The 13346-nt window shown below is 40.6% G+C and overlaps 1 protein-coding gene across 1 annotated transcript in view; it reads right to left on the reverse strand.

Annotated features, from left to right (window-relative positions):
- adgb (androglobin) overlaps positions 1-13346 on the reverse strand; it is a 179491-nt gene that overhangs the window by 143505 nt on the left and 22640 nt on the right. The window contains exon 6 of the mRNA XM_048600925.1: positions 4406-4574. Coding sequence (XP_048456882.1) covers positions 4406-4574 — 169 coding nt within the window. The remainder of the gene's footprint in view (positions 1-4405; positions 4575-13346) is intronic.

Below are 13346 nucleotides of genomic sequence, written 5' to 3' on the forward strand. Positions count from 1 at the left end.
ACAGCACTGGAGGGTTTGAACTATAGGGAGAGGCTGAATAGGCTGAGGCATTTTTCCTGGAGCATCGGAGGCTGAAGGTGAACTTATCAAGGTTTATAAAATCATGAAGGGCATAAATAAGGTGAATAGCCAAGGTATTTTTCTTTGGGGGCGGGGAGCGAAAACTAGAGGCCACAAGTTTAAGGTGAGAGGGGAAAGATTTGAAAAGGACCTGAGTGATAACATTTTCACGCAGAGGGTGGTGTGTGAACGGAACGAGTTGCCACAGGAAATGGTGGAGGCGGTTAAAATTACAACATATAAAAGGTATTTGAATTGATAAATGAATAGCAAGGGTTTAGAGGGATATGGGCGAAATGCTGGCAAATAGGACTAGGTCAGATTGGGATGTCTGGTTGGTGCAGACAAGTTGGACCAAAGGGTCTCTTTCTGTGCTGTATGACTATAAATGAAAGTTGTTTTCTTTCTGTTTTATCTTATAATATGTTATTTTTAATAGTGTTCAACTTTTTTTTTCCTTTTTTACTTGCAATGTGTTATTTTTGACTAGTATCCTTTGGAGGTGAGCCCCTACTTCCTATATTCTGTTGTTTACACTTTCATTAATGCAGTTATGTACATTTTTAGGAGGTGAAAAAAAAGGTAGTGTTTCAATTTGAAGTATAGTCATGTGACTATTGAAAAAAAAGGAGAATATGCGAATTAGCAGGTTTTAATGCTGTTTCCTCAAATGCAATTTGCTTTAATGGAGTGTCTTTGACAAAGAATAATGTCCCAAGGGATTTCACAGGGGTGGAATCAGACAACATTGAACAACAAGCCAAGGAAAAGAATGTCTAAGGATTCGTGAAAGTCATAGGTTTTCAACAGAGATAGACATGTGCAGCATGCAAAGTATACAGAAGAACTTTCAGAGCATAGGGCCCAGGTGGCTGGAAGCATAATTGTGACAAAGGGAGAGAAGTTCCATGAGACCAGAGCTGGAGCAGTGGAGAGTAGACCCTGCTTCTCAATTATGAACACAGGTAGAAAATACTCAATCAGAGACAATGACAGTTATTTAGTTTTGTAAGTAGAAAAACAGGGGGACCTCATGTTCAGAGGGAGAACAAGTAGGGCAGGTATAAGTTATTTTACTATGGACAAACACAATGACGAACAATGTAGGGAAATGTAGCACGTTCAATATTTTGTATTATTGTGACAGCCGCCAATTAAATCTCCACTAAGTTTAGTGATTAGAATGTGTTTCAAAACATTTTTTTAAAGGCATGTTAATCGTGAAAGTTGATCGGCAAGTTCCTGAGTAGGAATAGGTTTTTATCATTTGATCATTTACATCCATCTGAGAGGTCTGTCAGGGCCTTGGTTTAATGTCTCAGCCAAAAGACAGCAGCTGCAAAACAGCAGTACTCCCCAGAGATTACACTACATTGTTAGCCTTTATTCTGTGTTCAAGACTCTTGAATGCAATTTGAACTCACAACTTCTGGCTAAGATGCAAGAATATCATCACTGAACCAAGGCTTTGATTTATTCACACGTTAACACAACAAACACATTTCCACTTGCCTCAACCCCTTTATGATTACAAAGTGTCTGAAAATAAAGTCGAAACAAAATTACTATTTTGTGTAGTTGCTGAATTGTGATGTAACTGATTGGATGCAACAGTGTTCAAATATTCATTTCATACTCTGGCTCAGTTTGGGGTGTCAGACAAAGGTGCTGTTGCCCTGGAGTGGGATTTGCTTGCTCAGTTTTTATTAAAGTTAAATCTTTTTCTCAGACATTTCTTAACAGTTTGGCTTGAATTGTGACACCCCAGGGTATACCATTCCATAGACAGACATTGGGCAGTATGGGTGCATGGCTGAATCTAGAATGTTTGGACCACTTACATGAATAACCAGGTTGTAATATATTTGACATAATATACAACATAAGACCCTAAACATGAAACAGTACACTTTGATGCATGCCAAATCTTCTTGTCAAGAAGCAGCAGATAACTGTTGTTTTGCTCTGGAACAACGATGATGGACAGACCATGGGATTTAGCAGCCCGCAGGGTTTGGAGAGTCCGCCAGGTGCATTGTGTTTGGTCTTGCTGACACTATTTGACCACAGCATTATTAAAATTAGGTTAAAAATATGCAAGCATGTAATGATCATGCTCTGATATAAAGAGACAAACAAATTTAGCCGGTAACAGGGAAATGATGAATAGGATATTATAAAGGCAATTAAATTAAAATTATACTATAATTATGGAAATTACAAGGAGGGGCGGGGAGCTGACCTAAATTTTAAATTGTCTCTGACACGGGGGAGGTACCAGTGGAATGCAGATGTCTAATGTGGTTCCACTTTACAAGAAAATTGGTAGATATTGACAAGGAAACTATATTCCAATGAGTCTAACATTAGTGGTAATGAAATTTTTGAAGAAAATAGTGAATGAAAAAATAATCTCCATTCAGAGAGGCAAGATTTGATCAAGGGTAGTCAGCATCATCAGCAGAGGGAGGTCATGCCTAACAAATCTGGCAGAATTTTCGAGGAGGTGACCAAGTGTTTAGATGAGGCTAGGGCAGTTGATGTCATTTATATGGACTCCTGCAAGGCCTTTGACAAAGTCCAATATGGGAAACTGATAATGATGGTAAAAGCTCATGTGATCCAGGCAAGTTGAGGATCCAAAATTAGCTTAATGACAGGAGACAGAGGATGGCAGTAGAAGATTTTCATGTGACTGGAGCCCTATGTGCAGTGGCGTACCATTGTGATCAGTGCTTGGACTCTTAGTGTTTGTGATATTCATAAATGATGTAGATGATCATGTAGCAGGGATGATAAGTAAGTTTGTGGATGACACAAAGATTTGCTGGGTGGTTGACAGTGAGCAGTAGAGTGTTAAGTTATGGAAAGATATAAATGGTTTAGTCAGTTAGGCAGCTCAGTGGCAGATGGTTGTTTAACCCGGACAGATATAAGGTAATGCAGTTTGATAGATGAAGAAAAACAAGGGAGTACTCAATGAATGGCAGGACACTAAAAAGCTTACAGGAACAGGGAGAACTTGGGTTGCTTGTCCACAGTTTGCAAAAGGTGGCAAGATAGATTAACAGTGTAGTTAAGAAGACATATGGGAAACTTGCCTTTATCAGTTGAGGCATAGATTATCGGAGCAGGGAGGTCATGCTGGAGCTGTACTGAACTTTGGTTAGGCCACAGCTGGAGTACTGTGCATAGTTCTGGTCACCATTACAGGAAAGATGTGATTTTACTGAAGGGGATGTAAAGGAAATTCACCAAGATGTTATCTGGGATGGAGTATTTCAGCTCTGGAGAGAGGCTAGAGAAGCTCAGTTTGTTTTGTTTGGAGCCGAGAAGGTTGAGAGGGTGAAGCTTGACAGAGGTGTATAAGAATATGTGTGGAATGGATAGGATGAATAGTAGTTGTTCCTGATAGTCGAGGGATCAAAAACAAGGGGCCATAATTTTAAAGTGAAAGTCAGGAGGATTAGAGGGGATTTGAGAAAAAAACCCTTTGCAACAAGAAGGTGTTTGGGGTCTGGGATGCACTGTCTGGCAGGGTAGAGGAGGAGGAGATCTCACAACCTTTAATAGGTTCTTGGATGAGCACCTGAAGACTACGGGCCTAGTGCAGCAAAGTAGGACTATTCTAAGTAGTGGTGTATTTTAGGCCAAACAGAATTGATGGGCCATAGGGCCTTTTCTGTACTGTATGATGCTATGATTACAAATTAATAAAACTTTACATGATAGGCACTAAAGTATATATGTTTCATCAAGAGGAGGCTTAATAGAAGCATTTAAAATGATACGTAGGCAGATGGTATTAGTTTAGAATGGCATGATGTTCGGCACAGACACTGTGGGCCAAAGGGCCTGATCCTGTGCTGTAGTGTTCTGTGTTCGATGATAAGAGGTATTGATAGAGTAAGTGTTTTCACTGTCAGGAGAGTCACAGATTTAAAAAATTGAAAAAGTGACCAAAAGGGAATGGAGAAGAAGTACTTTGCGTATCATGCAATGCCTAAAAGGAAGATGTTGCAGACCCAACAGGCATTTTCAAAAGGGAATTGGTTAAATACTTGACAAAAAAAAATCAGGGCTATAAGTAAAGAAGACGAAAATGGGATTAATCAGATGGCTGTGAAGGAGTCAGCACAGGCACAATGGGCTGAGTGTCTTCCTTTTGTGCTTTTGATTCTATGATTATAAGTGGAATGTATTTGATAGAAAATTCCATCTTTAATGATTACAGAAGATCTAGCAAATTTCACTTCAGCACAATTTGGAAGGCAGGGAGAGACATTTTTGTGACAGTGTACACAAGTTTTAAAAAGTAAAATGTTGAACTTATTATTATTAATACGTGTCCTTAAAGAAATGGCTTTAACATACTCAATGCTTGCAAGCTTTATGAGAGCTTTTGACAGCAACATTGGCCAAAGTTCGCCCAGACAGGTTGAAGATGGAAGCAACAATTTATCATTTTTGTCGAAGGGCATTGTATCATCCACTGTGATCTTGCGCCAGCACCCCTGAGAGGAGACAGGAAGACCAACAGTCAACTGGAAATATAGTTAACAGATGAGTGCACCAAACCAATGCAATTCAACACAACATATTGCAGCATGCCTGCTGTGCACGAGACCTACAGCTGATTGACACAGTGATTCCTTTAATGAATAGGATGAGGCACTGTGACTACAAATCACATGGAGATATTCAACCTGATGGATGCAACAAATTATTGATGTCTTCTTCAACATTTAGTATTAAGAGGATTAATCATTTAACCACATTCTTTTTGCTTTTGATTCTTGCCACTTATCCCATTACATGCAGGCACAGAAACAGGAATCTTTCACTACTATCACAGCGAGCCTGCCACCATGATGCATTGGAACAATCTGTGACTGACTCTCCCTCCCTCTGTGTTTTAATAGAAACACTCTCCAGAGCTGGGTGTTACCGGCAATGGCCATATTTAATGACTATTATGTTGCTGTTAGTGGTGAGCTAAACCAATTGTAAAAAATTGGTACAATTGAGTGCCTTTAGTTCAGAAGGCAATTAGGAAGTAATCAGGTTGCTTTATGGTTGGATAAGAGCAGCAGACCTCCTTCCTAAAATTCATGAACAAACCAGTTGAATTTCAATGACAATCCTTTATAGTCACTTTGAATAAAATCAATTTTTTTCTAATTTTGTAAAGACTGTCTTTTTATTTTTCTGTATTTTTACAGGTGGACTAAAATGAGGAAAGAACTGTTTTAAAACCAAGAATTGCTGAAGGATTATGGCATGATCTTGAAAGCAAGTAATCTGACATTCAAAGATAGCAAGAACTGCAGATGCTGGAGTCAGAGACAACACAGTGTAGACAACCCGAAACGTCAACTTTCCTGCTCCTCTGATGCTGCCTGGCCTGCTGTGTTCCTCCAGCTCCACACTGTGTTGAACCTGACATTCATTGCAGTTACTGTTGACGCAGGTGTTGGTTCAAGCAGTAGTCGGAGAATGTGCAGACAAGCTTGAGCCAAGGGCGTGTAAAAATGGGAGATTCAGCCAGCAACAAATAACTTATTGGTCCGTGGACTAGTGATCAGTCATCAATGGCAAAGGCCTTCTGCCTACCGACAACAATGTGATTGGTTCTCTCATTGCTGAACAGCTTGTGAACAAGATACGGAGAAGCCTGAGACCTCCACCAGCTCAGAAAATGTCCCTGTTCTCTGCAGCAAAAACACTTAAGCCTGAAGAAAGCCAGTTTATTTTTCCTTCAGCAGTTGATATAAGCTTTGCCCTTTAATTATAAAGTCAGTGCCTTTTGTAAGTATAAACAGATTGTCCTGCAAACATGTTGAGGCATCCGGAGAAGGAAGATTGAGAAGCAACATTCTGATCAGCACAAAAATCACCTCAGAAAATCCTGTGAACAGGGACCACTGGACTACTTTCCCAGTTTTTTCCTTCCATTTGTAATACCCATGTTTTTCTTTTCTTGTCTATGTGTGTGTAACAGGAGGGTAGAATTTTAATTAGTAGAGTTATGAGTCAACAGTTCATAATTGTTTACTTGTAGCTAAAATCTATTTATTTGTATTAAATAGTGTTAAGTTCAGAAACCTAGTTCATGCTTTCTGTCAAACTGGATCTGAATATCAGGTAGATTGAGGAATTCTGTGAATTTATTTAAATCTTTAACTGTTGTGACAACTCCAGGAATAGTGGGGCTTGTTTTCCAGTGCACTACCCAGTTAGGTGTAACATTTTTGAAAATTATTTTCAATGAAGTGAAATCCCTTTGTTCATTAATCCAGTGTCAGAGTTTTGGAATAAGATAGCCTTCGATCAAGTCTGAAGACTTTGCTCAGAAAGTAAACACACATACCACCACCTTTCCTTAGCTCTTTAATTTAACCATTTTCTAACCTGCATATACTCTGCAATATACAAAAGTCACCATGGAACTGAAGGTAGGACTTCTGACTATCTCCCTCTTCAGACTATAGCTACTATTATAGAGCAGAAATAGACATTCAACCCAGCTAGCCTATTCCATCACTAAGGTTTTGGAGTAGATTTGTAGCTCGGGTTATGGGTGTTGAGGTTGGTTGGCTCGCCGAGCTGGTTTGTTGTTCCATCACTGAGATCACACACAGTTCTCTTACCACAACTTCACTTTCTACCTCAATTAAACTTAAATCTATCCATCCTAGTCTTGGAAGATACAATTGTCCTAGCATCTGCTGCCTTTCAGAGAAGGAGAATTTCAGATTTCAATTATCCTTACTGTATGAAAAGGTGTTCTCAATTTCTGTCTTGACTGGCCTAGTTCTAATTTAAAGATTATGTTCCCTTCATCCTGGATTTCCCTTCCAGAGGAAATAGTTTATCTCTATCTACACCAGAGTGACAACTGCACAGTCCTTGTGGACACAAAGTTCCACCTTCACATTAAGAAAAACCTCCATTGTGTTGTATGTCACTATCACCATGTTAGATGGGACAGAGTTCAAACACATCTAGCAACTCATGACTGGGCATCCATGAGGCGCTGTGGACCATTAACAGCAGCAGAAATGTACTCCAGCACAATCTGTAACCTCATGGCCTGGCATATCCCCCACTCATCCATTACCATCAAGCCAGAGGATCAAACCTGGTTCAATGGAGAGTGTAGGAGGGCATGCCAGGAGCAGCACCCAGCACAGCTGAAGACGAGGTGTCAATCTGGTGAAGCAACAAAACAAGACTACTTAAATGCCAAACCGTGAAAGCAGCAAGTGATAGGCAGAGCAAAGCAATCCCACAACCAACGGATCAGATCTAAGCTCTGAAGTCCTACCACATCCAGTCATGAATGGTGATGGACGAATAAACAACTCACTAGAGGAGGAGGCTCCACAAGTATCCCTATCTTGAATGATGGAAGAGCTCAGCACATCAATGCAAAATATAAGGCTGAAGCATTCGTGGCAACCTTCAGCCAGAAGTGGATGATCCATCTCGGCCTCCTCCAGTGGTTCCTAGCATTACAGATAGCAGTCTTCAGCCAATTCAATTCACACCACATGATATCAAGAAACGGTTGGAAACACTGGATACTGCAAAGGCTAAGGGCTCTGACAACATTCTGGTGAAGATTTGTGCTCCAGAACCTGCCACTCCCCTAGCCAAGCTGTTCCAATACAGTTACAACACTGGCGTCTACCCGACAATGTGGAAAATTGCCCACATATGTCCCGCACATGAAAAGCAGGACATATCCAACCTGGCCAATTACCACCCCATCAGCCTACTCTCGATCATTAGTAAAGTGATAGAAGGTGTCATCAGCAGTGCTATCTAGCAGCACCTGCTCAGCAATAACCTGCTCATTGACTCCCAGTTTGGGTTCTGCCAGGGTCACTCAGCTCCTGACCTTGTTACAGCCTTGGTTCAAACATGGACAAAAGAGCTGAATTCCAGAGGTGAGGTGAGAGTGAGAGTGACAGTCCTTGATATCAAGGCTGCAATCATCCAAGTGTGGCATCAAGGAGCCCTAGAAAAACTGAAATCAATAGGATCAGAGGGCAAACACTTGGTGGTTGGAGTCATACCTGACACATAGGAAGATGGTCGTGGTTGTTGGAGGTCAGTCATCTCAGCTCCAGGGAATCTCTGCAGGAGTTCCTCAGGGTAATGTCCTAGACCCAACCATCTTCAGTTGCTTCATCAATGACTTTCCCTCCATAAAGGTCAGAAGTGGGGATGTTTGCCGATGATTGCACTATGTTCAGCACCATTCATGATTCCTCAAATACTGAAAAGTCCATGTCCAAATGCAACAAGATCTGGACAATATTCAGTCTTGGGCTGACAAGTGGCAAGTAACATTCGCGTCACACAATTGCCAGGCTATGACCATCACCAATAAGAGACAATCTAACCACTGCCCCTTGACATTCAACGTTATTACCATTACTGAATCCCCCACTATCAATATCCTAGGGGTTATCATTGACCAGAAACTCAACTGCACTCACCACATAAACACAGTGGCTACAACAGCAGGTCAGAAGTTATGAATTAGCAGGGAGTAACTTACCTCCTGACTCCTCAAAGCCTGTCCACCATCTATAGGACTCAAGTCAGGAGTGTGATGGAATACTCCCCACTTGCTTGGATAATTGCAGCCCCAACAACACTCAAGAAGCTTGACACCTCCCAGGACCAAGCAGCCCACTTGATTGGCACCACATCGACAAGCATCCACTCCCTCCACCAGCGACGCCCGGTGTGTACTATCTACAAAATACACTGCAGAAATCCACCAAAGATTCTCAGACAGCACCTTTCAAACCCACAACCACTTCCATCTAGAAGGCAAAGACAGCAGATATTTGGGAACGCCACCACATTCAACTTCGTGTCTGAGACAGTCACCATCCTGACTTGGAAATATATTGCCATTCCTTCACGGTCACTGGGTCAAAATCCTGGAATTCTTTCCCTAATGGCATTGTGGGTCAGTTTAAAATTTAAATAATTACAAGTTAAAATGACAGAATCACAGAAATCTCATGGCTGAAGAGGAGGCCACTCAGCCCATCATGCCTGCACTGGCTTGTTAAATGAACATCATTACCTAGAGTCAATCTCCTGATCTTTCCCCAAATGCCTGCAAATTATTTTTCTTCAAATAATCATCCAATGCCTTCTTGAATGCCTCAAGCACACTTCCAGGCAATGCATTCCGTATCCTAACGATTCAGTGAGTGAAAAAATGTTTCCCTGCTTCACCCTTTTTTTGCAGATCACTTCAAATCTTTGCTCTCTTGTTGTTCCTTTTAAATATTACTTTAATAGTCTTGGCTTTGTTTAATTTTGTACAATGAAGCTTATTCTTGCTATGAAATGCAGAATGTTGTGGCATCATTCTTTCAGCAAATAACTGGGAGTTTGAATTACTCTTTAAACATTAACTATCTCTGCAGAGATTGTGACAAGTGTTTTGAAGCTGCACTCATCCAGCCAAATGGAAAGTATTCCATCACACTCTGACTTGTGCCTTGTAGACAGTGGAAAGGCTTTGAGGAGTAAGGTGAGTCACATGCCATAAATGACCCATTCTCTGAGTAGCTCTTGCAGACACAGTGTGTCGATAGCTGATTCAGTTATGTTTCTGTTAGTGGTGACCTCCAGGTCATTATAGTGAGAGATTTAGTGAATGTTTTGCTAATGAATGTCAAGAGTAGCTGCTTATAGTTTCTTTAATGTTGAAGATGGTCAATTTCTGGCACTTGTGTGGCACAAACATTACTTGAGATTTATTAGCCCAAGCCTGGATGTTAGGCAGATCTTATTGCATGGGATCATGGACTAATTAATTATCTAAGGAACTGCCTATAGGACCTAACATGATTCATCTAGTCTTTATCCTCTGGTTCCATTTTGGTTTCATAGTGACTCATTGTTACTGATGCCAAGAGACACTGCCATGATGAGGGATAACCCATTAAGTGGGTTCATTAATCAAATTGTCATTTGCTAAGGATTCTTCTGAAAATTTTCTACAATGCCTGTGCAGCAGCACAAACTATATTAATAAGTTAAGCAGGAAATAGGATAGTTAAGGTAAGCAGGCTCATGCAGTTTCCTTAATCATGACTCATGCTGCTCTGTTTATTTGATTCTCAGTGAGGCTGATGGATGAGAAGTGACATGGCCAAACTCCCAGCTGATTGGCAGTGTTTATTCTAAATGCCAAAGGAGATTTAGTTTACAACAAACACTCAAAGCAGTGGATTGAAATTGGTCTCAAGCAGTAGTTTGACCTGAATTTGAAAATACAGTAACTGCTTCAGTGTCTTGGGCTGAAATTCGGTCGTCATTTATATAGTTTTGGACTCACATATTTAAAAATCTACTATATTATCATAGTTACTTATTACATGGAAGCAATTCCTTTCGATTTATTCATATTAAAATATATTAACAACCATGTTACATTTGTTACATATTTTAAATTCCCCTCTCTTGCACTAATCAAACCAAATAAATTTCATCTAAAGCTTACCTAGCCCTATCCTTGATCTTGCTATCATTTACATCTTTCTCTGCTTTGTCACCTATATCTCCTCATCCCCCCTGCAAACTCATCTTGTTCATGATACCCATTTTTTCTCTCCCAACTTTATTCCCCCTAACACTCCCCCACCCTAGACAAGGAATTGTACCTTGCAGACAATATTCCAGATAACACCAACAAGATCCCTGGTTATGTCTTGTTGCACTGGCAGGACAGACCCACCAGAGGTGGTAGCACAGTTTTATTGCCATGAGAGTTGTTAATATCAATATCGGACCCCATGAAGTCTTATGGCATCAGGTTAAGAAAATCTCTGGCTCATTAACACCCACTATTCCCACAGTTGATGAATTAGTATGCCCGATGTTGAACAGCACTTGGAGGAAACACTGAGGGTGGCAATTTCACAGAATGCATCTGAGTAGGGTACATCAACATCTAGCACCAAATGTGGCTTGGTAGCACCACTACTGGCTGAGTCCAAAAGGACATAGCCGCTAGATTGAGACTATGGCAGGTAGTGAAGGGGAAAAAGAGAAAAACCTTCCTGATCTCATCCTCTCCAATCTATTTGTTGTAGATGCATTTGTTCATGACAGTACTGATTGGAGCAACTATTACACAGCCCTTGTGGAGGCAAAATCAGGCCCAGTCAACATTGAGGGTACCCTATGTTGTTTTATGTGGCACTACCACCATGTTAAATGGGATAAATTTTGAACAGATCTTGTAACTCAAAATTTGGCATCATGAGGTGTATGAGCCATCAATGGCAGAATTGTATTCAATCATAATCTGCATCCTCATAGTCCAGTATTTCCTCACTCTATAATCAGGTAACCAATCTTAGTTCAATGAAGTGTGCGGGACAGCATAACAGAAGCAGCACCAAACATATCTAAAAATGAGGTGTCCAGCTGGTGAAGCTACTACACTGCACTACTTGCATTCCAAACAGTAGAAGCAAGATACGGTAGATGGAGCTATGGAATCCTACAATTTAGGGATCTTCGAGGAAACTCCACAAATATCACTATTCTCAAAGATGGAGGAAGCCAGCACATCAGGTGAAAATTTGCATCCACCCTCAGTCAGAAGTGCTAAGTGGATGGTCCATATTGACCTCCTACTAAGATCCTCAGCATTAAGGATACCAGCCTTCAGACAATCAATTCACTCCAAGTGATATCAAGAAACAGCTGAAGGCACTGGTTACTGCAAACAATGCAAACCTTTGCATTCTGGCAACAGTACTGAAAATTTGTACTCCAGAACTAACCATGCCCCGAGCCAAGCTGTTCCAGTCCAGCTACAACACTGCCATCTACCCAGAAGCATGGAAAATTGCACAGCTATATCCAGTCTACAAAAATACAGAGCAAATCCATCCTAGCTAATTCCTGGCCTCAGTCCTCTCTCAGCAAACTACTGTGAATGTTGGAGATCTGAAATAAAAACAGGAAGTACTGAAAAAGCTCAGAAAATCCAGATGCATCTAATGAGAGAGAAACAGAGTTAATATTTTAAGTATGAAGAGTCATAATGGATTTGAAGCATTAAATCCGTTTGTCTCTCCACACATGTTGCCAGACTACCTGACTTTCTCCAGCACTTTGTTTTTATTTAGATGAAAGGGGTCATTGATGGTGTCACAATTGCTGCTTGCTGGTATTCTATGAAAACTTGGCACAGTCAATTCAAAGTCATTGTAGGTGTCGAATTGGTAAGATAAATTTATGTGGCAAACATAGCTAAACACAAAAAGCCCTGGGTCGCTTGAACTAAAATTGCTAAGTGTTCCAAGTTCCACTTGCCACAAAAGTATGCAGTAACATCTCTCAACGCATTGATTCAAAACTATTTTAAGTTTCAAACTGTAAGTTTGGGATAAATCCTTGACTTAGACTATAAATGATCATTATAAATGTGTTAATAATGAATGCTGTCCAGGTGTTGTCTTAATGTTACACAGCAGTCTAAAGAAAGGTCAAGCATCCTGCTTGTAGTTTAGAGTTGTCCTGCTCAAAACTTAATATAATGTGCAGAATGTTGAGTACAATTTTTGTAGCTACTCCTGTGCAATGGCTTTTTAATTTCTGAAGCTGGGGACAGATGGGGACTCCAGACGCCCCCAACCATTGCACAACCCAGGTGGAGAAAACGGGACATGTATCTGTATATATACTGGAACGGAGTCCAGTTTCCATGAAAATAAATAGGTGTAGAACTAAGTTGGCCAGTTGATGCTGTTTTGCTTTACAATCAGGTGAAAATGGGCCAACCCTGGTCGGTTGCTTTCAGAGTAATGGGCCAGCTATAGATTGTCACTATCAGAGAAATGGCCAATCAGAAAATCTCTGCGGGCAAGGTGGGAAGCAGAGGTCTACTTCAGCACAGTGCTTGTTGAACTCTGGCAGAACATCTTTTTTGGCTTGTCAATAGCGTCCTGGTAGTGGAAAATATCACGTCTGCCGCTACTGTAATAGCTTCATCTATTGCACAAATATTTGAGATACCTTACTCTTCCAGGATATTTTGAGGAGACTGGGCATTTTTTGGTTTGAAAATGGAAAATTTGAGTATCAAGTGTGCTAGACGTTTCATGCTGTTAACAGCAACACAAGTTGTATTTTCCACTATCAGAATGCTGCTGTAAAGGCCAAAATGACATTCTGCCTGCCATACGAATCAGTAATGTGGTATATAGATTTCAGTGCTAATGTGATGCCAGATA

Source organism: Rhincodon typus, chromosome 9 (assembly GCF_021869965.1).
Source record: "Rhincodon typus isolate 14 chromosome 9, sRhiTyp1.1, whole genome shotgun sequence".
NCBI lineage: Eukaryota > Metazoa > Chordata > Chondrichthyes > Orectolobiformes > Rhincodontidae > Rhincodon > Rhincodon typus.